Source organism: Lates calcarifer, linkage group LG12 (genome assembly GCF_001640805.2).
Source record: "Lates calcarifer isolate ASB-BC8 linkage group LG12, TLL_Latcal_v3, whole genome shotgun sequence".
In the NCBI taxonomy this organism is placed as follows: domain Eukaryota; kingdom Metazoa; phylum Chordata; class Actinopteri; family Centropomidae; genus Lates; species Lates calcarifer.
Genome location: NC_066844.1, coordinates 4,696,419 through 4,721,258, shown reverse-complemented (window position 1 = coordinate 4,721,258; position 24,840 = coordinate 4,696,419). Strand labels below are relative to the sequence as shown.

Genomic DNA, 24,840 nt, shown 5'->3' with positions numbered 1-24,840 from the left:
TGGGAGTGTCACCCAGCCGGGCTGCACAACAGACCAGTTTCAGTGGTTCAGTGGTTTCTTGCAGCCTCATTTCGCATCACCTTGTTTACTGGTCATCTGACCTCATTGGCTCTAGCACACAGTAACTTTTAAACTGTAGTATAACACATCCTGTCCTTTAAGAAGAGGACACAGTAGAAGCTAAAAAGACTATCTCCAAAGAGTCATTTGTCGTGATTAGTCTGAACCTTTTACCTTACCTGCTACCTGGCTGTCTCAGTGTCTCCACCTTTCCTGGTTAGCTGCTGTAGTTCCATGTTTTCCAGCCCACCTCTTCTTTCTTTCTCAACTGTGCACCTCCAGGTAGTGTTTCGTCTTCTTTTTCCTTCTGGTGCCCGTGTTGTTGCTCTGTTTCAGTTGTTGTTTTGATCCTACCTTAGTATATGTTCAATCAGCTTCAGTTTAAACCACTTCATTTCTTCCCTCCACAGCTTCATGTCAGCTTTTTCTTGTAACTCTTACATACTTCGTAGGCCATTTTTTACACCCATACAGCCCAGTCTTGTAATGACAAGGAGGTAATTAATCTTGTTAATTTTTCTCCTTTCATATTATATAAATCATCTCCTGAGCAAAAACTACAAAGATAAGAAGTAAGTCTTAATATACTGGAACTGTCCCTTAAGAATTATTACTCTTAAGGGGCTGATCGGAGCCTCAGCCTTATACTGGTTATTTGTACCTGATAAATCGTCTGCTGGGTACATAAAATCCTCTCATGCCGAGGAACATTGACAAGATCATGTGACTAATGAGTATTAGATTGCTCCGTCATGTGTCTGATTTGTGAGTCTGATGAACACAGCAGCTGTTCACGTTGGCAGAGGAGACAAATTCTCTCTCTTCTCCAGGAAAACCTTTGATCTCTGAGCATCGGCTCATTGGGAGAAAGTGTTCCAGCTGAGGTACGATGAGGTGACTACTGCCAGCATCCAGAAACTGACCAGACATTACCGATTGTTGTTTTTATTGCTTTTCTACTTTTGGATTTATTTTTGTCTGCATATAATTATCTAATATTTCCAATTTGTCTTACCGAAGAAGGAGCTGCGGTTTTTTGTCCTCGGTGCATTTTAGCTTTTCTGTTCCAATCGTCCTTTAGATCTGTCTGCTACTGAAGTAAATGATCCTAAACCTCAGCCTCTCAGAGGAAAATATTATGATAAAGTTGGCTTTTTCTGCTCTGATAATTACAGCTCTCACTAAATGTGTATTTCGTGAGGGTAGAAGAGACATGTGATGCAAAGATCACAGCGTTTTATTGTGACTCATTCTGTAAAAGTCTTCACGGCTCCACCTCACTCCTAGAGGCCTGAGGTGTTAATTTGATAACATGAAAGTAAGTGAGAGTCCTCCTCAGTGTGCTGGATGTGCTGACAGTGAATGGGATCAGAGAGTCCAACATAATCTAACCTTTTGTTTGGATTTGTGACTCATGCACCTCACAGGTTGAATATTTGCATCCAGTGTCAACATGTGACTTAATTCTAAAAAACCTCAAGGTGTTCTGCAGTGCTCCAAATGGGAACATGAGGTTTATGTAGCCTGGTTCCAAACCTCTGAATCACCACTTTTTTTTTTTCAAGCACTTCAGATAGGGCTGGTGTTTTGCTCATTGACAGCAGATCCCAGATTATGAGCTCTATGATTTAGAAGATTTGCTAAATCTTCAATTGCCAGTGCTAGGACTTGCTCATTTTGAAGTGTTTTTATGCAGATTTTGTGGGTTGGACTTCATAAATCAGGCAGTGATGGGAACATAATGAAGTTTATTGCGCATCATAACATTGTTAAAAACTGTGGTATATATAGGTTGTCATATAATTTAGACTTGTTGGCCAGCCAAGAGTAAGGGCATATTATTCAAACATTTCTTGTATTCGGAATAAAACATTTGTTTTTCTCTGTACATCCAGCCAGTATTGTTCAAAACAAAGTTACAGTCTGTAAGTGCTGTAATCTACATCTTCCCCATCAAGGATTTACCCCTCCAAGGTGCAGAAGCCCTCTTTTATTCACTGCCCAAGCTGTTGTTTACTTATTAATACATTTCAGTTCAGTTACACAGGTTGATAGCTGGAGCATAAACATATAGTATCATATGGGTAAATTATCCAGGGAGACTCTTGTGTTTCTGAGGAGATTGTTAAAAGAAAACTTTGAAGTGGAAATTTACAGTGTGGGGGAAAAGATCTGTGGAACCAGTGGTTCCTCCCACATCTCAACTCTTCTGAGTTCTTGGAGAGAACTGAAGGTCAAAGGCATTTGTTTGAACGTTCTCCCAGACCACATAGTCCACATGGATACTCATCCCTATGAAACAATTCTAAAGCAAACCCCTCTGCCCACCACGATCCGTGCTCAACAGCGAATGAAACCACGTAAATACAGCCACTGCACAGAATAGTCTCCTGTTTAGTAATAGACGTCACCTGGATGCAGCTCCAGTCTTGACTCCATTTAACAAACTAACAGTTACTGTGGGGAATATAATTAAAGCACAATATGGCCTGATCACGCACAATACATGCAATCTGATTCAGAACTATAAAACAAAACCTACGGCATGTGGCAGGACTCCTGTTAACTTCTTGCATCGGGCACAAATGTACAAACAAAAATGTAAAGAAGACATTGACCATCTCGAACTATCACAGGGATTAGCTCTCACTTTAACTTTATCCATTAACCCCCTCTTAATCTTTAACACTAAGAGCTTGCAGGATGTATCACACATGTGACTTCACCACTCATACTCCCTCTCCATGTCAGGGTTTTTATGAAAGAAGGCGCTGGAAGAAACTGAGCTGAGAGATGGAACATGAAGGTGCTGAGGTTGTTAAAAATAATGTGCTGGGCTTGTGGTCTCACTTCATAGAATTCTTTCCATTTCTTTATTAGCATTTTCATTTTACTGCGTATGGCGTAGGGATTCTTTCCATTTTAGAGAGTTGAACATTTTACCGAAGGAGACAGATGTCTTTGATTTTGAAAGTCTGAACGTGTTCTGTCACCTTCATTCATTTAAGGTGGGCCAGGTGACGCCGCAGAGCAACTTACCAGGCCTAAAACAGTGTATTAGGAAGCAAATCTTACTTTTATGTAGCTTGTAACGGTTCAGTCTAGGGATATGACCATTGCCATAAGGTAAATTACATCAGCACTGTGTTTTAAAATGCATATTTTCCATGTTCAACCTGTCTGTGAGACTATAATATGAGAACCTTTGTGAGAGTATTTTTGTGTTATTTTGAGTGTTATTTCAGTAACATACAGCATCAGGGGAAGCTAGTTATCTTAGGTTCTGGATTCTCTTGCAACATTAAAAACCAAAATCTTATCCCCCGTGTTTCTGGTGGGGTTCAAACAAATGTCTTTTAGTTTTTGGTCTTGTGTGGACTCCGGTCACTTTTCTGGGGTTTCAAGACCACACTTGAGGAGGAGCGTACGCAGGAGAAGGCTGACGGAGAGATCTTCTGGGGGTCGAGGTAGTTGTTCTCCAGCCTCACTGCCACCAGAGTGGAGTCTCCACTGTGGTTCGGGTCACAGATGCCTTCATCAGGGATGCTCCTGGAAGATACATCATCAGGAGGCAGTTCGATTAAGTGCTGCAACAAGGATTTTTATTAATACAGAGGTCACATTACCCAGTAGCTTGCAACACTGAACTTGGTGGCTATATCTTTTTAGAACTAATTTTAAAGCTACCGTACTTGTTTATGTAGCTTTACATAACCTAAGATCTTCCTGTTCTGTACAAGTGATTAGTTCCTGGTGTTTCCCACAGGAGAATCACAAAATTGCTTGGTATTAAAATGAAATTAGGGATCAGTCTTTTAAATTTGTCTTTTAATTTGGTGTAAACCTCCTCTCCAGCTTTCAAGTTTTTGATTTTGCTTTTCCACATAGGTGTTGTTAAAATGATCAGCAGTATTTTCTTGGAGGCTGATTACAGTTTCCCACCAGTGTTTAAATTGTTATGTTACTTTTACATAAAACCATGCCACAGCCTGGACCAACTGTGTGTGCTGTGCCATGGACCTGTGAGTGAGTAATGAGGTGATTCAGGGTGACTCCCAGGTGGAAACATGAATCAACTTGTTTTGTTTCTTGTTGTCAAGACGACTCTCCGTCCAGTGAACTTTCAGCTTTAACATTGTCTGGCTGACTGTGATGAATGAGTCAGTCTGACTCTGAGTCTGGTCAGGCTCAGGTCTGTTGTTGGACTCTTAATTGTTGGTCTTAAAGGATTGTATTGACATTAGATTTTTCCCTTGAGCTATGTATTTAGTCGCCTGGTTTTATTATTTTTTGCTACTTTAATTGATGTTCAAGTCCCATTTGTTTTTAAAACTCTGGGTCTCTGTTTGTAGTTTGAGAAAAAAAAAATCTTTTTTCATCATGCTGTAAGTAAATGAAACGTGCCAATAATTGCCACTTCTAGTGTAAAGTAATGTAAGTAATATTCTGATTATTACAACTGGGGTCCTATTTCCATAATTTCTATCAGTTATGATAACATTTACTCTTCGAGGTAATAGCTGATATTTGATATCCCGTATGTTCTTTCAGTCTCTGTGGGTATGATTATATATCTACAGTGGCTGGCCACTGCAGCACACTCTCATGCGCACCCCAAATGACAGGCACACAGAGAAGAGACAGACAGGGTAAAAACTTTATGGCTTTTTTCACAGTCCACCAGCCCACCAGGATTTGTCTGCGCTGCATTTCTTCAACCCAAGGCTGGTCAGTGTTGGCAGGCTCTTACTCATCGCCATCACCTCCAATGTTTGGCCATCTGAAAAAACTGTCTCAGATTTTTTTGGCTTTTACTTTTCCTCCTTGACAATATCCCTAAATGTCATTATCTGCACACTATTCTACATACAATGAGGATAAAGTACACTGATCTCAGACCTGCAGTTCAACCATATATCTGTCTTCTTAACTAAGCCACTGGCTGTAACTGTAGTTTAAAAAATATCTTAAGGATACATCAAAAGAAAAAAAACTTCCTGATGCCTAAGCCTGGTGGGGAGGTTGACATAGGCCTGACAGCGCTCTGGGCTTGCAATACACTGGGTGATTCCCTGATCCTTAGATACTTGTTGGGTACAATGTCATCATAACTGACAGAAAAGACTATGAAAATATTATGTAAATAAGCTACAAACTCTGATCAGTCGGATCCTTGAGTTATAGATATCCTGTGATGGGCTGGTGACCTTCACAGAGACTAGAGTGCCTGTATATTGGGATTAGGTTAAATCCCTGTGACCCTGAACAGGATATGCAGGAAGGAAAATGGGATGAATGGATGAACACTCGTAACTGAGATCCTGGTATTTATGGAGAATTCTCATCTCAAGGAAAAATACCTGCAGCAACCTGGGATTTTTAGCATCCGTTTGCCTGTGCATTCACACACTGAGAACTGCTGTATGTACTGAAACTGAAGATACCTCGTCCAAAACCTCATTAACACCACCACTCAACTGTGGTAGATATAGTTCAACCATGAAATCCCATTGAGTGTTCAGCTGAAGTTGTAGCTGTTTCTTCCAGTCACTTGTCATGCTAAAATCACAGCTTGCAGGTCAGTGGAAAAATATAATATGAACGAAGTGAAGCAAACAAATCTGTCAGTGGAGACCAAGCAGACAGTCCAACAAAGTGTCTTAATCAGATCTTTAGGCCTCCGTCCAGAACAAGAAAGCAGAACAACATTCAGCAAGCAGACAGCAAGTCCAGATGATCATCCAGTTGTTAAAACTAAATGTCCAATAATAGTTGTCCAGTCCCTCAAAACCACTGAAACAATTGCCAAAATGGTTGCACGTGATGGATTTTTGCTGGTACGCCATAAAGTGAACTAAGGTCAGAGTTTTCCAGCTGGACATTAAAACATTTCAGACAACTACTTTATTACTGTCTGAAGTCATGTCATCATCACGTTTTATAACCTTCTATCTATTATCTTTAACTAAATATAGAATTTAAGTCATCGGATGTCTGGATCTTAAGTTATCAGAGAATTAAGCTGCTCCTTAGCTTAGTTTTTGTCAGCTTTAATTATTGGGGTCCATTGGTTTTGGAGATGAGGTGACCTCTGCAGATAATTGAAGTATGAAAACTGAAGGAATCCAAACTTACACACGAGTACAAGTTGTTTAACAATGAAAACAACTCCATATTTATGGATGTTGCCATCATACCTGATCTTGTTATTGTTGAGTCTGAGAAAGTGTAAGTTGGTCATCTCGTTGATACCAGATGGCACACTGACCAGCTGGTTGTGATCCAGACACAGTTCCACCATGGAGTGATATGAGCCGAAAAACGACTCTGGTTCAATCCCCTCCCCATCCAGTTTGTTGTAGGAGAGGTAGAGGTACTCTAAACCGGGGTCCATGTGGGCAAAGACGTAACCTGTGGAGATCAAGATGGAGATGAAGGAAACTGGGGGAGAGACCACGATCATGTTTTTTTTATGTACAACTAGCTATTACTGTTATTATTGATTGATTACCAGTATAATGTCTGTATAATGACCATGTTATTTTTCTCAACCGACCAATTTAACCATCCAAAATCAATAGATATTCAATTTACAATGATACTGAACAGAAAAGCAAGGATTCCTCACACTGGGGAACCTGGAACTGCAGAATTATTGTAGTTTTTGATTTAAAAATGACTGAAACACAGAACTACTGTTAATATTAGCATTTATATTGAAGCAAAGTAAACATATTGTGAAGTATCAGTTGTCCTGCTCTGTACAACTGCAGTGATAAAACTGGTGACTTCTGTGTTCGTTGTACTTATTCCTCATTAGCTCAACCAGTGACCAACAGCACTGCAGCCAACCCTTAAGAGTACTTGGAACATGGATTTAGTGTCATTTTCTGAGCAATTTGGCTTCAGGAGTTTGTCTCCAAAGCAGGCGTCAACCATTGGAAGCAAAACCTGTCACGATTAATTCATACAATATTGATTTTCATTAAGTTGGAAAACAGTGGAAAACTGTAAAATTAACCTGTCCATCAGCTATTACATGATGTACAGATGCAGTCATGGCAGAGCCACCACTAAAAAGGTTGGAAATCTATCACCTACATAGTCAGTAGAGAGCTCTTTTCATGTCTCTAGAAATATAGCTGTATGCCGTTCTTAATTCTTTGGGGGCTAAAAGTTGTTGAGGAAATCCTCCAGGTATCATGCTCTCTCCCATCTGCTCGGCGTCATATTTGTCAGCCAGGTGTTCATCAGCACTTTGCGCCTACCAGGTATCCTCTCTATGTTGTTTCCCACCAGCACTAGATGGACCAGAGATCTGGGCAGGTAGGACGGAACCAGGTAGAGGTCATTATGTGAAAGGTCAATGGACTCCAGATTTCTGCAGAGGAAGGAGATGAGAGGAGGATTTAAAATACTTGAAATATTCATATTGGTGTCAGCTGAAACTTTAGCTTCTAAATTCCCGTGACCCTGGAGGATCATGGGTGATGGTGGGATTTTTTTTTTTTGTCAGACCTGTGGTTGATCCAGGCCATTGGGGCGATCCTGGTCTCATCCAGTTTGTTGTATCTCAGAGAAACCACATTCAGACTTCTTGTCTGATTGAAAACTGTCTCTGAGATTTCCTCAATCAGGTTGTTCTCCAAGTACAGCTCCTGAACGACAGACAGGCAGAAAAAAGAAAATAAATATTTGTTATCATTCAGGTCACAAAGGCTTATGGACAGTTGCTGGAATTTAGGGTCCGTTATAGCCAGATTTTATAATAATGTCCTTTTTTTTATCTTTTAATGAGGCCAGTATGAAAGCAACAGTAGAGGTGTTACGAGTTTGTCATTAAACAGTTGTGTTTACTGAGTGTTTTTTTTCCTTGAGATTCTTGGCAGACAAGCCTGTGGTTTGTTGGGACTGTTTCAGGTTATAAATGCATAATCCACCCCAAAATTGAATTCACCTACAGTTTTTGGTCGTTTTTACCGACAGTCTGTTTTAAAAAAAATCGTCCATGATTATACAGAGGTAAAGTGTTTGATAAATCCTGGAATACCAGAGCTATTCAGCAAATAACAAATGTTAAATGTAGCCCATGAGCTTCAATACTAATGATAAGAAAAGGTGTGGGGTTTTGGATTTGCAGTGACCGTGTAGAAATTAGAAGTTAACACGAAGTTGATTTTAGGGTGGATTTTACAGCAACAGCATGTCGCTGGTGTTTGTGGTTAACCAGAAGCCATAATTACAAGTTGGGAGGACTGGTTTCCCACAGGTAGAAGCAGAGTTTATTCAGTGGACGGGTACATCAGAGCCAAAAAGAAAATACTGATGCATCAGCAAATCTAAAGTCAGAATGCTGCCAGTTCCTCTGATAACGTGACTGAATGTCTGATGAGATTTAATTTAAATTTACATTTTGCCAGTAGGTTCATAGATTACTTTATTGAGCGTTGTACCTATTTCTGTCCCAAAAGCCCATTTAGCTCCTTAAAATCCTCCAGATTCCTTAATTGGCTGTCCACAGAGTCAGTCACAATTATCTTTTTTAAAATGATATGTCTTCATATTCAGAGCATTGATAAGATTTGTTCTTCTGGAATTGATCGTCTAAATATTTGTTATTGGTTTTTCTTTTTTTGTTTTTTTGGAGGGTTCACAATGAGTCCTTTAAACTTATGGCACCATTAAGGGTTGATCCATGATGACTAGTTTCACCTAGGTCCAATTTTCTTGTGGCATCATCACGCCAGCTGTGGCCATGTTTTTTTAACCCAGTACAGACTTGGACTTTTACAAAGATAGGCAAACATTTGGTGGTGCCCTGGTGGCACACTGGGTAGAGCACACACCACGTATCAGGCCTAGGCCCTTTACTGCATCTCATTTCCCCTCTCCCCCCCGCCTTCCCTGTCTCTCTCTACTTAAGGCTGTCAAATAAAGCAGAAATGAAGTGTGGTGGCTATGTGTGGAATGATGAGTGATAGTTATGTAAACAGATATTACTTCATACCAGCAGCGATGTTGGAAGGCCCTGTGGTATGGTGCGGAAGTGGTTTCTACCCAGTCTGAGGTAGGAGAGCTGGATGAGGGGAGCGAAGGCCAGGGGATCGACATTCGCCTCACTCAGCAGATTTCCCTCCAGCTCCAGAATCACTAGGCCGCTCAGATCTTAAAGATAAAGAATATGTATAAACATCACTTTTCCCCTTCTTTATACCATCTGTGAATTAGGTCACACAAAGTTTGATTATTCTCTATCAGAGGCAAAAGCTTGGCAATCAAGGAGGGTTTGGCCACCATCCATCACTGCAGCTTCAACAGCAGCTTAAAAACAAATTTGCAGGTGCATTATGGGATGTTGTTATTAGTACCTTGGAAGCTGTTCTCGTCGATCCCTCTCAATCTGTTCTCATTGATCTTTAGCTCCTGCAGGGTTGGGGGGAGGTCGGAGGGCACGGCCTCCAGAAGGTTCCCGTCCAGGTACAGGCGTCTCAGCATCTTCAGACCCTGACACATAAACATACTGTATGTAATGGTGATACTGGGAGGTATTTGATGGTGAGGTTTGTGCTAGAGAAACACTAGAATTGAGGGACAGAAAGAAATTTGTTGGCTTTTATTCTGAAGGGCTGCATTGGTGTCTTACTTTGAAGGCTTTAGCATTGATGCCAGCAGAGGTGAGTTTGTTTTTCTTCAGGTTGATCCATTCCAGGTTGGGGATGCCGTTGAAGGCTTCTGCTGGGATGCTGCTGATGTTGTTGCCTGCAAGTCACAACATTATTGAGAGCAGGAAATTTAGCAGGATTTCTATAACTGCAGTCTGTTTCTGTAAGTGAGCTTTTCTTAGTTTGCCTGTGTTTTATTTGTTTGCATCGTTTGTCCCAAAATACACTGGGTTGGGTTCTAATAGCGGGTTTCATTTTTTTATTCTGGTTCCAGTTTGATAAAATGCCCGGATTTGCTGGGCTGCAAGTCTAACCAATCTTGCAGGGAATTTTTGTAGAAAGAAATCTGTCATTTTTTCATTTTTATCTGGTGTTGACCGGCAGTTTAATTAATTAAGGTTAGCAACAGGTTTCGTCAGCTTTAGATAATTAACGTTGATACTGGGTTGTATGGTTAATGTCCTCCCTGCTATGTCTAACTCAGCCAAAGATACGTTGTGATTTAAAAGGAGCCCCACTCTGTAATGTCACTCTATAATCATAAGTGTACTGTGTGTTTTTGTTGTCAAAGAGACCGACAGTGTGGCGAGCGTTCTCTGGTGAAACAATTAGCCGGTTGCATCGGATCAGTTTGTGGAGTCAAAATCTCCCACTTAAGCTTTCAGTCATTTTAGATCCATAATTTAAATTGTAAACCTGTAAAGTATGATATTCAGTTGTGGATTTAGATTCAGTAAAATACAGTGGAGTTGAGTTAAAGTTGTTGAAGTTGCAGTGTTTCAGCTCCTCGTCTTGTTGTGTTGTCAACTTACCCTCCAGACTGAGAGATTTGAGCTCAGGGATGGAGAGAGGAGGGAAGTGGGTGAGTTTGGCGTTCTCACATGTCACTGTAACATCGGAAATGTCACAACCTGGAGGGAGACCTCCTCTGTTCCCTACCACCACCTCCTCGCCTTCCTCCTCCACCTCCTCTGCCTCCTCCACCTCTTTCAGCTCATCATCTGTCGCAGCGGGAGGATTTGGGATTGGAGCAGGAAGGAGGTCTGGTTCCTCAGGTTCTTCAGGTTCTTTTGGCAGCATCTGAAACACATCACCTCTCAGCCACACCTCCTCCTCCTCTGCCTCCTCCTGCCGCTCCTCTTCCTCCTCCTCGGCCAGGGCCAGTAGCTCTTGCCTCAGAATCTCTTCCTGCCTCCTCCTTTCCTCCTCCAGCTTCCTTTCCCTCTCCCTTGCTTCTTTCTCTGCTGCCTCCTTCCGCTTCCTGTCTTCCTCTTCCTGTCTCCTCCTCTCCTCCTCCTGCCTCCTAAACTCCTCCATCTGCCTCCTCCACTCCTCCTCTTCTTTCTCCACTTGCAGCTTCAGAGCCTCCTCCTCCTGCCTCCTCTTCTCCTCCACTATCTTCCTCTGTCTCTCCGCCTGCTCTTTCCTCTGCTTCCTCCTCTTCTTCCTTGCCTCATCCTTCTTCCTTAGGCGCTCCTCCTCCTCGCGGTGCTCCTCTTCCTCTCGCCAGAGGATTCGCTGGATCTCCTCCTGGGTCAGCGGAGTCACAGGCTCGCTGGGGTCGCTAGGAACTGGAGAGTCACCAGAAAGGTCAAGGCTGAGGTCAGGGTCTGGGATGGGTTTAGGGTGGTGCGGGGCAGCTAATCAGACGGCAGGAGGCAGGAGTTGGTCGAGAGGAAAGAAAAAGGTGATGGAGTAGAAAGAAGGAAAGAAGAAAGGGGATAGAAATAGGAGAGTAGAGACAGACAGGAAGAAGAGGAGGAAAAAATAGGAAGAAAATAGAGAAAACTAAAAGAGAATGATACAGGACGGAGATGAAAGTGGTAGAGGACAGACAGACAGACAGGAGGTGGACAGACAGACAGCTGTGTGTTAGTGTTGTGGACAGACAGACAGATATATGACCAGCTTGTTGAAACTACAGAGCATCAGACTGCTGCTGTAGACCAGTCTGGACTAAATCCCATTGAATTTGTATCTGTACAACAGTCAGGTAAAGTCAGTCTTCCATTAGCTGATGTTGGTCCTAGCTGCTGCTGAATCTAAATTTGATTTTATTTTAATTAATTTTTTCTGATGACAAAGTGAATGTATGTTCCATATTCTCAGGGTCTTACATCTGGATCTCAAGTAATCAGAGAAACAAGCTGATCAAACAGACCCTTTCAACATCCTGTGAATATAGAAAAAATCTTTAGTCACACTTAGAGCTAGAACAACATATCAGCGGATATTTATTTCAGCGATAATTACTATCATTTTCCTCAGAGTATAAATCAGCTTTTAGTCTGCAGACTGTGTGTTTTCCTTCACAGTAAACTCCATACATACAGCAGATAGTTTATAGACAGTGTATGTATACCAGTGTTGTTGTCGAGTCACTAAACCTCAAGTTTCGAGTCCCCAGTGTTCAAGTCGGAGTCACCAAAAAAGTCACATCCCCATTACATTATGCCCGTCTTTGCACAAAACTGAACTGCTCAAGGTTTTCGCCTCTTAAAAGGAAGTTTTTCCTCTCCACTGTCACATAATGCTTGCTCATGGTGGGAATTGTTGGGTCTGTAAATATTAGAGAGGACAGTCTAGACCTGCTCTATATGGAAGGTGCCCTGAGATAATCTGTGCTGTGAATCAGCGCTATATAGATAAGTTTGATTTGACTTGATATGCCAATTTATTACGGCCTATTATAAAAAAAAAAAACCCTAACAAAATCCTCATCTCCAACTTCTGAGTCTGAATGTGGTCAATGCTAAAGTCCAAGCCGGGTCACAAGTCCTGAAAATCAGGCCCTCAAGTCAAGCTCAAGTTTGAGTCCTGGACTTTAGAACTACAACACTGATGTAAACAGATACCTACATGTTTCTATGGTTACAGGTTAATGCTGTATTCATCTACATACAGTGATAAGTCATCCTCCTGCTTCACCTTCATACATGCACTGTGTTTATTGTAGATTCAGTCGTACATCCAATCTTCACTTTGATGAAGATTGAACTGACATCTTGGTGGAAACCAAGCCTGGACATGTCAGAAACAACATGTGGTATCTCCCAACATACAGACGATGTTAAAGCTCTCACAACATGTGTGTTGACTGACCCAAAATGTGCTAACCACATTTTTAAAGCCATGATGGAAACAGAGAGCAACATGCTGAGGCCTCAGAGATGGAAATGTTTAATTTATTCCTGGAAACAAGTGATGAGTAAAAAAGTTTCATTTCAAAAATTAGACATCTTCTGTTTTACTGGTGAGAAACTAAAGAAAATGCTGAATGAATGAAACCCTTCAAACACTGGCCCTGATTGTCAGAAATGTTGCTCCATCTCTGTTGCCTCTGTATGTTGCACCATGGCGTTACACATGCTGTGTGTTTCTACCTGGCTCCATGCAGACAGGGCAGCACTCCCCGGCGGGGGTGAAGGGGAAGTGGCAGTGCACTTTAGGACAGGTGATCTCGTCACAAACCACCCGCCCTCTGGTGCACAGACAAGTCACACAGGGCTTTGGAGACCAGACAGCCTGGTCGAACATAGTCAGACCCTGGTACACGCACTGGCCCTGCTTACCTGAAACAACACAGACACATTAACATTCAGTTCACTGTTTCAGTATGGTTCAGAAACTTTTGTTTAGGGAGTAAAAGTCTACAAAGTCTACTAACACAGCAGCAGAGGCCAGCATGAGAAAACATTTAACTCTCTTTTAAGACCTTCATATAATCCCTATGGACACAGACTGGACACACAGACATGGTTTCATTCATAATACACTGCGTGTCTGTGTAGGCAGATGTACTCACACATGCAGTTGCCTCATACAGTCAGCGTGGTCATAAAATTTGTGCTTCACGTGTGCAAGACGTCTGCTCAGACCCCTCAATAACATGGGCGCATGGCAACATTTAAGTTGAAGATGCTGAAAGTATAATTTTGGTTTAAGTAACACATGGCACAGTCGTTGAGCTGTGGGGGACAGTTTAATTTATGGCAGTGAATGAGGCAAGTGTGGTGCTTCTTTTCATTCACATTTTATTTTGCCAGTGAGCCTTCAAAATAAAAGCACACTTTAGTGTAGATAAAAGTCCTCCATGAGCCTGAAGCATAGCTCTGCTGTAGTAGTCTATTACTAGACAAAAGGCTACTTTACTACTACTCCCTTCAGGAGCTAGTCATCTCTGGCTGACCTTGATCTTTTTTTATTGTTGTTTTTTTCAGACATAAAGTGGGGGTGGGGGGGACAGAGAGAGCAGTAAGACTTGTAGCAAAGGTCCCTTACATTGCAGTCATAAGATGTGAGTCTTAACCATTTGGCTGCCATGTTTGTTTGGATTAGGAAAAGATGTAACTGTAAATAATTCTGGTACCAGTGGAAAAGAAGAGTCTGAGGTTTATGTTTCCTGATAGTCGGGCTGAGTTGCCTTTTCATTTTCACTTTACAGCATTGTTTACTCTGATGTGATGTTTATGTTTTGGGGTATTAGGAGGTATTTTGCCCTTAACCAATCAGAGCCAAGTGACATATCCACCTTTTACCAACAGAATTTTTTGGCAGCTCAGATGTGGGCAGTGATTCAGAGGTCCAGAACAACCTGTAGGTCACAGCTTTGAGACCTTTTTCATCCTACTCAGCAGCAGCAGGCCCTGCTGCAGTAATTACTGTGTACGTCTAGTCAAATCTAAAGCTTGTACTTTACCATCAGAACCAGACAAAGCAGTGATTTGTAGCGTTTCCACTCCTCCCTCTGCATTAACTTCACCTTTCAACATCAGACCTGGGGCAGGACGAGGCTGTGACTGGCAGTGAGTCAGTAAGAAAGACTGTAAACCACTATGATACAGCAGGAAGAGGCTCTTTGAGTCTATTGTAAGTCTGTCCTGTCTGTCATCTATCCTTTCTAATGGTATGCTCTTTGTCAGTTCTATAGAAACACAGGTAGTTAAGAGGCTCAGGTTATTTCTCTTAAATACTGTCTCTCTATTATCTCTGTCCTCTGCACTGTGAGCAGTGAGTCTGTCACCCTGTCATCTCTACTGGAGCACACATACTTTAGAGCTTTTCTTTTCTCTGAAAATATCGTCTTGCTGTCACTCGTCGTTGTCTAGTAAATTGCAGGGTTTTGTGTAAATAATACAGAGACCATCAGACTCAGACATCAGACAGTGTTCAGTTCATATTTTCATGTGACTTGTTGATCACCACTACATTTTAATAATTAATCATTTATCAGTCTTCGTGACCAACCTCTCTAATGTAAGGATTAGCTGCATTTCTCTGTTTTATATCATCACGAACTGAATACCTGTGGGTTTTGGACAAATAGTTGGGCAAAACAGGACATTTGAAGATGTCACCCTAGGCTCTGCAAGAATACTGAGCCCCCAAGAATATGGTTTTGTGTTCACAACATTAGATAATCTAACCTAAACTTTGCTTTTGAAACTTAGCTAAGGTTCAAAAGTTAGTGTCTCGATAGAGAAGATGCATTAACGGATAGTAAACACAGATATTTCTAATAAATCTTGATGCAAGTTGGGGGCATTAATGTACCAGACCCTCTTCAGATAACCCTAGATAATGTGAATCAGGGCTGAACAATATGGATTTTGTTGAGGTCTATACCAAACAAGCATGTTCCCTTTACATCTGGAGAGTATTATTTGTAGGCCGGGGCATCTCTAACACCACAATGGTCCTGCAGCTCGGATACTGTATTCGGCCATATTGTGATTTCTGTAATATTTTGATTAATTATTCAGCCCTAATTTGCATTTTCTTCAATTCACTTGGATGTAAATGTACCTGATAATTTGAGAAAATGATCTTGTTATTACTTGGCAGAAGTTTCACACTTCATGTAATGACGGCTGAGAAACCATCTGCGGGTGAGATTTAGGGTTGAAAGTTCTGGAGGAAAGCTAGTAGGTTGATCCTAAGCTAAGATTATTTTGTCAGACTTGTGCTGTTGCCAGAATCAAGAATGAAGCTTCACGCTCAAGTTATTTGTATACGAAGTTGATTGGTTGCCACAGTGACCAGACAGGCATTCTGCTCCACACGAAACAAAGCAAATAAAATGTTTCTTTTCTAACGTGATCAGACTTTTCAGTAGAAGTCGTCTTGGTCCGACATCTGTGACTTTCTGTTTCTGTAAACTGCGATCTGATCTGTTCAGCTGTTGTTGTTTCATTGCAGTCAGTTTGTGTCTGCTGCTGCTTCTGAACACAAAGCAAAGAAACGTTCTCATGTTTCAAACAACAGCGAGAACAGAAACAAATAGTTAAAATGAAAACAAAGAAGAAGAAAAAAAATCTTCTCCAGCTCCCAACAACAGACTGCCACCACTAATTACATAATGCTGGCTTTATTGCTTTTAACTGAAAGGTTTCCACGTGGCTTTGAGGCTCTTGTTTGGAGTCTCTGTCCTCGTCTCCGTGTGGTCGGATTTTTCAAAACTTCTTTTTCTGACGAGCTCATTTCCCACAGATGGTTTTCCCTTCTGTTCATGTTGGAATGTGATGATTTGTCATTAAGTTACTGAGCTGTAATAACAAGCAGTTTCATTATGAGAACAAGCTGAAAGTGTTCTCTGACTGCACTCATACATCCAGTCTGATTAAAATGTTTTTATTCAGTTTTATATTTTTACCGAACTAAGGTTTTATTGACTAGAAAACTGTTATGTAACGTACCATTTACACTCTGCCATTGTTTCCATGTTGGTTCACGCTTTGAAGACTGGTGAAATTTGCTGCAGTTACCGTCTAAATGTTTATGTTCTCAATTAAAACAGGCTTTATGAGGAGTATTGTTGGATGTATCATAATAGATACAGTATGTTCTCGATTTTATAGGCTTAAAGCATGAAATCAGTTACCCATAACACCTTTCTAAGTGAGGATCTGTCGAAACATTAACATGTATCTTTGCAGGAGTTTAATTCCCACAGAAGCCAACATGTCAGAATCAGACTACAAGTGGAGGTTTTACCCCACACAGCTTCTCGTCCAGTGAAACCACCACAGAAACCAACTGAACATAATGAGACTCGTCACTGTCAGAGGGATAGTTAACATCGTGGTTAACGTGATGTCAGGAGGCGATGTGATGGTTTTTGCAGGACCTCTTGTGATGGAGCTTTCTATGAAAATGATTAAGAAACCATGAGGTGGACTGTATCTGACATTGATCAGATCAGAGCATCTTGAGTAGTCACTGGTCTCACTGACCTGGATTAAAGCCGAGTTACTGGTCTCACTGACCCATGTTAAAGCCGAGTTACTGGTCTCCCTGACCTGGGTCAAAGCCGAGTTACTGGTCTCACTGATCCATGTTAAAGCCGAGTTACTGGTCTCACTGACCTGGATTAAAGCCGAGTTACTGGTCTCACTGACCTGGATTAAAGCCGAGATACTGGTCTCACTGACCTGGGTCAAAGCCGAGTTACTGGTCTCACTGACCTGGGTCAAAGCCAAGTTACTGGTCTCACTGACCTGGGATGACGTTGTAGCTGGAGTGCTGTTCTTGAAGGTTCTTGTAGGAGTCCAAGACCAGAGTGTTTCCTCTGGTTTTCTCTGGGCTCTACTGGGACACTGGGACCTGGGACCAGTCTGATCTTCAGAGGTCTAGAGCGCCCCGCCCTGGCCCGCCCATGACCTGCAACACATGGTCTTAGTATCATTATCAATGTCTCAATCCAACTGTTATAGTTTACAGATACAGTTTTCAGAGAGTCTTACCTTCTCCGTCCCTCTTCCTCTTCCCCCTGCGGATCTCACCGTCCTGGTTGCGCACTCTGAACTTGCCCTGGGCGTCCGGGATGGTCAGGACCACCAGCAGCCACAGACTGGCTACCACCAGCCACCACCTCATCCCTGTAGCAGCAGAGACCAGATTCAGGCTCTGATACCAGTAATTAAAACACCTTTTTTATTAAATGTTAAATCTAGTCTAAACATAAACACAAGCAGTTTTTGATGCTCAGTGCTACAAATGCGTTTCCGCCTGTACCCAAGAGGAAATGGGTTCGATACCCGACCCTAGACTTCACTGGTTCCTCAGCAGGAGTACAGCAGGTTAATGGGATGCGTCAGAGACAAAAGGAGAATAGAAAACAGTTAATTCTCCCAGTTGCCATGGTTGGAAATAAAAAGTTCAGAAACGCCGGACATCCTACAGCTTCTGAGTTTAACGCACTAAACACAAACCGCAACATCCAAAGCTTGAGTTCGACCAGGGACAAGGGACCCTCACCTTAAATTTATTTCAGAAACCAAACAAACAGATCCTCATTTTACTTTCTCCACCCGCTTAAAAATAAACAACAGCAGAAAGAGAGAAGAGGTTTTTACCTGCAGCAGATTCTCTGACAGAAAGAGCTGTCAGTGCTGCTGTTAGTCCTCATATAGCTCTCTGCTGGGGTCCTAATGGCCGGTTCCCTCTCTCTCTCGCTCTGTGTGTGTGTAATAACTAGTCTACTCACAGCAGTCCTGTCATTATTAAAGCAGAGATCTGACACTAACACACACCTTCACACACCTGATAGTTTGTCCTCTGTCTGATTCCCCCTCTGAGTGGAGCAGATTGAACCAGTTCTCCTGTATCAACCTCAATAACAGTAATAAATGTGCTGTAGCTGTGCCCCAGTGCATGACGGGAGCCTCTGATTTGTTGGAAAGGTGCCCAGTTTTTGCTTGTTTAGGTTGTTGCAGCTTTGACAGGTATTTTTCTCAGGAGGTGGTGTAGACCAAACTAGAGCTAAAAAGAGACAGAACGTTGGACTTATTCATTAGTTAGAGACAAAAATGACTCCATCGTGTCTCTGTGGAGCTGCATGTTAAGACTTTATTAGGTGGTAATAGGATAAGATGTTGTGTTTGCAACTTGTTCCCTTGCTGTCAAGTGGCCAGAAAACAAATTAATGTTTATGTTTCTGTAAATTTACTCAGAAAAAACAGATGCAACATCTCATCCAGTCACCATTTATATGTTATTTTTATCTCAGCACATTTCTGGTTTGGGAAACTTCTTTATTATAATCTTTTAGGACAGTTAAGATCGCTACAACATTTGGTACATTTCTTATTTATTGAAAATATCGTATGAAGCAGGAGTGTCTCCAACAGAGAGACTGGACCTCAGTTTACCATTTTCACTCTCAGAGCACTTTTCAGCCCTAATCCTGGCTCCTGTGTCGAGTCCTGATTCTGGGACCAAGAAATAATCCACATCAAACTGTAATAACTGGGGTCAGATCAGTTCATGGAGCTGATATCAGCATTTAATTAAAAGTCACTGTAATCCAACTCTAGTTCCACTCCTGACATTAATGCTGACTCAAACAACAAACAGCTGCAGGATGTGACTCGTGTTTCATAGTATTGTGAGACTTTTTGCTGACTACATCTTGAATTAGCACAGAAACTAGCACACAAACCATGTATGGATGATGGAGAGGCTGTCAAGACCATAAGTCCATGTGTTTGTGTTTGGTGATGGCTAATTGTTAATAACTAAACTGTACTTGTGTAAGTAGATGTTATTCATTCTGTGATGTTGAACAGCTGTAGGTGCATTAACACCACCATCCTCTGGACTGAGATGGACTGGAGTCAGATTTGTGATCTGACCAGAGACGGTACAGTTGTGCACCAAAGTTTTAGGGACTAAAAGTAAAGTAAGAAAGCTTTCACAACCCTTTGCCTTTAAAACAGCACCAGATCTCTTCGATACACTTGCACACAGTTTTTCATGGTACTTGTCAGGTAGATTATTCCAGGCATCTTGGAGAAGTTGCCACAGTTTTTTCTGGGCTCTGTAGGGGTCAGACCATCTGCTGCAGGACTCCTTGTTCTTCTTGTCTCTGAGCATAGTTCTGTTTGTTTAGGCTCATTCCCCTGTTGCAGAATTAATCTGTGGTCTGATGCCTCCTTGATGATACTGTGTGATAGATGAGAATCTAAAGCACCTAACACTTTTTATGTTGTGTCAAAAACCACTCCATTATTCACTTAGACACCGTGAACTGTGTAAAAGACACTTCACGGCACTGTTCTGGACATTTAGCCTAAATGTGAAGCTGAGGTGTAAATGGGCCGTTTGATAAATTATCATCTACTGCAGCACTTGATGCAAGAATCTTAACTTTTGCAATTTTAACAAAGTTAACACTCATTAATTTATAAACATTCGGGAAAAAAACTACAGCTCCCATGAAGTTTTTCCAGAGCACAGTGCACACATTGCAGGTCATGCTCAGTGGGTTTCACTTATTCATGATATCCACCCACACATCTGTTAATCATTCACTTTTTCTTTTTTTGGGATGAAACAAAACTTAAGTCTGCAGCTCCACAGTCAGAGACCCTACCCCCTCGACTCAACGCCGACCAATTGGAAAGTAGATTTCACTGCTGAGAGAGAGAGAGAGATAGATCTGTGTGTGAGCTGAGACAGAAGAAAGAAAACGGGAGGGAGGGGAGAGAAATGGAAAATATTCAGCAGTTCAGTTTCTGGATGAGCAGGCTCAGACGGAGAGACTTCCAGCAGGAACAGCAGCAGAGGATAAAAATAACCTGCAGGCGCGCACGAGTGTGTGTGTGTGTGTGTGTGTGTGTAGTTTAATGAAAGTTTGACGCTGAAGTTTTGCTGTTTCTGCTGCTGTGTTTACTTACTTCACTGTTTCAAATAGTTAAAATTACTTCAGAAAAACTTTTTCTTTCTAACATTGTGTCTTAATGTGCGACTTTTTTGAGACAACATGAGTTAGTTTTACTTTTCTAAAACTGTCTGATAGTCACTGTCTGACCACAAACTCCTCCAGCTTCACCTTCAGTTAGTTCACCTCATTCAAAACAAGTCAGTCTTTAGCAGCAAATAGCGATTCTTTTCAGTGTATTTTTCTTGTTTTTTAAGCATCATTTTGTCTATTAATTGTGAAAGTAGTTGTTTCAGAAAAACTACAAAGCCCAGTTCATTTCAAGAGAGAACATTTTTGATAAACAACTCCTGACCAGTTTGCACGCACAGTGTGTTTCCTTCTCTCTCAGTTTAGTCATTTTCTTTTGTTATATTATTGAATCTCCTCAAATTAACAGCAGTTAGTTTTTCTTCTCATGAACCAGTGGAATTAAAAAATGTTTGACTGAGGAACATGTTCTTCAGGTTTATGATGTCCCTTAAACTTATTATACAGGATAAGTGATTTATCCACTGCTTTAAGGTTCTGGAGCTGTTCATGTTTACAATTTAACTTCTGTTTTTGTGGCATCTGTAAAACCGTGTGTCTTCTCCCAGAGTTTCTGTCATGAGTCATCTAAAAAACTGGAACAAGTTACTGAGCTTTTTCATTTGTATTGTTACTGGGTTTAGTATCTGTATAATATAATAACTGTCCAGAGCATCAAACCACTTTGTACTTTTTAAGTTTGCACCGCCCCGACATTGTGAGGTTTATATTATAATCTTGCTTCATGTTTTTAATTTTCCCTGCTCTGTTTGGCTGTGTGTTGTAGCTCTGATAAATCTTCTGGTCTGGCTTTTTGGTTTTGAATCGATTGACCACAGCTCCCTATGAGTGTTGTCCTCTCCACAAACACTGGTGACAGCCTGGACTTGTCGGTTTGTCCAGCAGGGCACTCCTCACTACTCTGCTCTTCTGTGCTCAACCAATCACAATCAACAGCACTACCACCAACTCATGAAGGCTCCAGGAACTTCCTTTTATTATTACCTCCCTATAATAACAGAAGAAGCAGAGACGGTGGCTGTGTGTCGTGTTAAGTTCCTGCAGACTAACGCTGCCGACCAAGATATCCTCAAAGACCTAAAACATCTTCTCTTTTCAGTCGCATTTTTGACAAAGTGAACTGTACGCTCTGCACCTCTGAGGGAGAGATCAACTCAGTCGACTGATCCAAACCAGCTAAACAAACTACCCTGCCATTTTCACACCACTAGGGAGTTCTGTTACCTAGCATGGGCCAGGTCTTGGGTCAGCTTTGTGTCTCCAATTTTGGCAGCAGCAAGTCAGTTTGTGTCAAGTCTTAAAGACACAGTTGTGGGTCTCATTTGTCGGCACGTGTGGCAGCTCAGAACCTCTGTGTGTCTGACTCAACAGTCTCATCATCGTCTGTGTACAAACTGATGAAGAGAAAATGCAGCCAATTATTTTCTGTTTTAAGTTTGTTTGGTGTTTTTTTTTTTATATTTTCTTGTCAAATAACTGCCTGCCAATGAAACCAAGGCAGAGAACAGTAACAATGGTTGTTGAAAACCAGGTTTTAGAAAACACTCTTAGCAAAAACATGTTAAAACCTGAATAAAGATGGTCTGCCTGATCTAGTTGCACCTCTTCCCAAATCTTGAAATGTTCCCACGGCTCAGAGTTAATGTTCTGAAACATGACAGAACATCATCGGGGAGCTGAGGGGGAAATATGAGAAGTACTGCATCAAAAACAGGAAGTAGACAGACGTGTGCATGTATCCTGAAAGTTAAAAATGTGGCTTCTTCAGATCCATTCTAGTCCAGATCTGAGCAAGTTCTTATCAGGTTTTGTCAAGATCCTGCAAGTCACGGGTACAAAGTATTTGGTTTTTTTTCAGCTGGATATTTGAAGGAGATCATCTACAGCGAAACCTTCTGCAGCAACTGAAACAGCTGTTTACAAATCACAAAAGACAGACAGACATAAAGAGGGAGAGAGTGAGGGGAGGAGCTGAGGACAGACAGACAGACATTAACTCTACATTACCAGCAGTTTGAAGGCGGCTGCAGGACGAGGCCAATTTCTTCCACCCTCTTTTCTCCTCCTCTGGTTCTGTTGAAGCTTCAGGAGAGGTGTGTGTGTGTTAGAGTGTGTGTGATGATACTGTTAAATGTGTGTGTGTGTGTGTGTGTGTGTGTGTGGGAGTCGGCGTGTCCCAGAGCGTGGAGCAGTTGTGTTGAGCAGAGCAGGCTAATAGAGCTGTGAAGGAAAGCCAGGATTTGTACTGCAGCTGAGACAAAACGACAGAGCGAGGGAGAGAGAGAGCAATAGACAGACAGAGAGAGGGAGAGAGAGAGAGAGAGACAGGTCTGATATCTGTCTTCCTGTCTGAGGGAGGACACTGCTAACGCACTGCACACTGACAGGAGTCAAGTACAACATATCTTTAAAAAAAGGGGGAAAAGTAGATTTATTAAGGCGAGCTGAGACATGAAGGCTGCTCCAGCTCTGTGGTGAAAGTAACAGAGTTAAAGAGTTTACAGCAGCACGAAGGACAGAGGTCAGAGGTCACACATGACCAAACATCCCACGTCAGTGTCAGTGAGAAAAAATGTTCTCTGCTCACTAACACATTTAACCCCTACAGGCGATCAAACCCTGACACTAAATGAGGAAAATCAACTCTATTTTTATCTAGACACAAAACAGACACACAAACCCCTGTTACAGCTTAATGGACCAGTGTGTAACACTGAAAGGAATCTGTTGGCCAAAAACATATACAGAAGACGAAGTCAGCTATTACTTCAATTTTTACAGACTGACAATTAAATCCAGTATCTAAACATCAGCTATATAAACGAACCTCTTCCCTGGACAGACAAGTCAGTACGGTAGTTGACACCATTTTGTCACCTGACGGCCACCGTAGACTCTCTGACATGCTTGGAAAGGGACTCTCAAAACTCGCACAGTCAAACACGTGTGTGCTCGGCCCCCATACAACAGTTTTTCTGATCATAACCATGTTTATGTTTAAACATGGGGGGGCTCAGGTCGAATGATTATCTTGTAATGTGTACCACGATTTAGGTGGAAGGTGTTTCTGTTATTTAGCCTCCCCTCATTGATATAAATGAGGTGGGCAAGATAAACACCTGTCATTCAGTCAAACCATTTGATCAGGAAAAAAAAACTCACAGACACTGGTCCCTTTGTTACGGGAAACAATATAACAGACTTTCAGAAAGAGCCACCTGAGAAGTTGTTGTCCGCCTGTATAAATCATTAAATTGCAGGTTAATAATAATAATATTTACAGCTGTTCCTGGTCTCTCTCTCTCTTCTAGAGGCCACCCTGAGTCCGGCTCTGTCTGAGGTTTCCTCCTGTTAAAGAGAGTTTTTCTCTCCACAGTCTCCGAGTGCTCGCTCATGTTGAGAAGTGTTGCGTTGCTCTCTCTCTTGCTCTTACTCTTTAAATTGCCTTGAGATAATGAATGTTATGATTTGGTGCTATACAGATTGAATGAACTGAATATTTTCCCCAAAAAATCCCAAAGTCTTACACCACACACTAAACCAAAAGTGGTGTTTCCTGAGTTCAGTCCTTGTGTTGATTTTGGCAAAAACCAAAATGAATTAATCATATTTAATTGGTTTAATGCATCCATCAGTTTTATTCTGCTTATCCAGGTCCAGGGTGCATTCATTAAATTAATTATATCATTAGGAATCATTGTGATATGTTGCTGCAAAGTATTGGAAAATATGCTATAATCATAATCAAGGCCATATTGTCCCTGCTGGTCCTCTGTCGTACATTAATACTCTATGTGAAAAGGAACTGGAATAAAATCACTTGACATGTAATATAGTGTATTACAGTTACAGTCTGTCTTTTTACAGTCATTTTGTGTGTCTTTGCAGTTGTTCTGTGTCTTTGCAGCTGTTTTGCATTCATTTGTGGTCTCTTTGCAGTTTGTTTTACATTTATTTATTCATACTTATGTCAGTATGATTGTAAATTAAATAGATATTAAATAGCAGTTTTCATAGTATTAAAGTGACACATTATATTTCCAGTCACAGAAAAAGCTGCTGTTTTCTTCTAAATCAACCAACGACATTTACTGTGACAAACCTGCTCCGTAAAAACACAGTAGAGGAAAGTAAAGATCTGGTTCTGGTCGTGTGTGGAGACTTACAGGAACCTGGTTCTGATTAAACACATGGTTGCAAATGCCTCTCAGCTGAGTCACCTGGACACCCCTCACCTGTTAGACACACCCCTAATGACTGAGGAGTACTGGAAAACGCTGCCTGAGGGTGTGTGTGTGTGAGAGAGAGAGAGAGAGAGTCTTCTCTGAGTGGAGGCAGTAAAATAAATCAACTTTATGGTTTATTATC

At 41.5% G+C, this 24,840-nt stretch overlaps 2 protein-coding genes across 2 annotated transcripts in view; one reads left to right on the top strand and one right to left on the bottom strand.

Moving 5' to 3' along the window:
• The window catches only part of cenpp (centromere protein P), an 88,021-nt gene that overhangs the window by 60,102 nt on the left and 3,079 nt on the right, over positions 1 to 24,840 (top strand). The window lies entirely within an intron of this gene.
• ecm2 (extracellular matrix protein 2, female organ and adipocyte specific) lies at positions 1,792 to 22,920 on the bottom strand. Its single transcript, XM_051074521.1, is given in 13 exon segments — positions 1,792 to 3,609; positions 6,258 to 6,471; positions 7,329 to 7,441; positions 7,579 to 7,718; positions 9,068 to 9,225; positions 9,429 to 9,564; positions 9,704 to 9,819; positions 10,535 to 11,362; positions 13,106 to 13,294; positions 17,219 to 17,288; positions 17,290 to 17,381; positions 17,465 to 17,599; positions 22,480 to 22,920. Coding segments are annotated over 12 exon segments (2,382 nt in total). The 5' UTR covers positions 17,598 to 17,599; positions 22,480 to 22,920; the 3' UTR covers positions 1,792 to 3,416.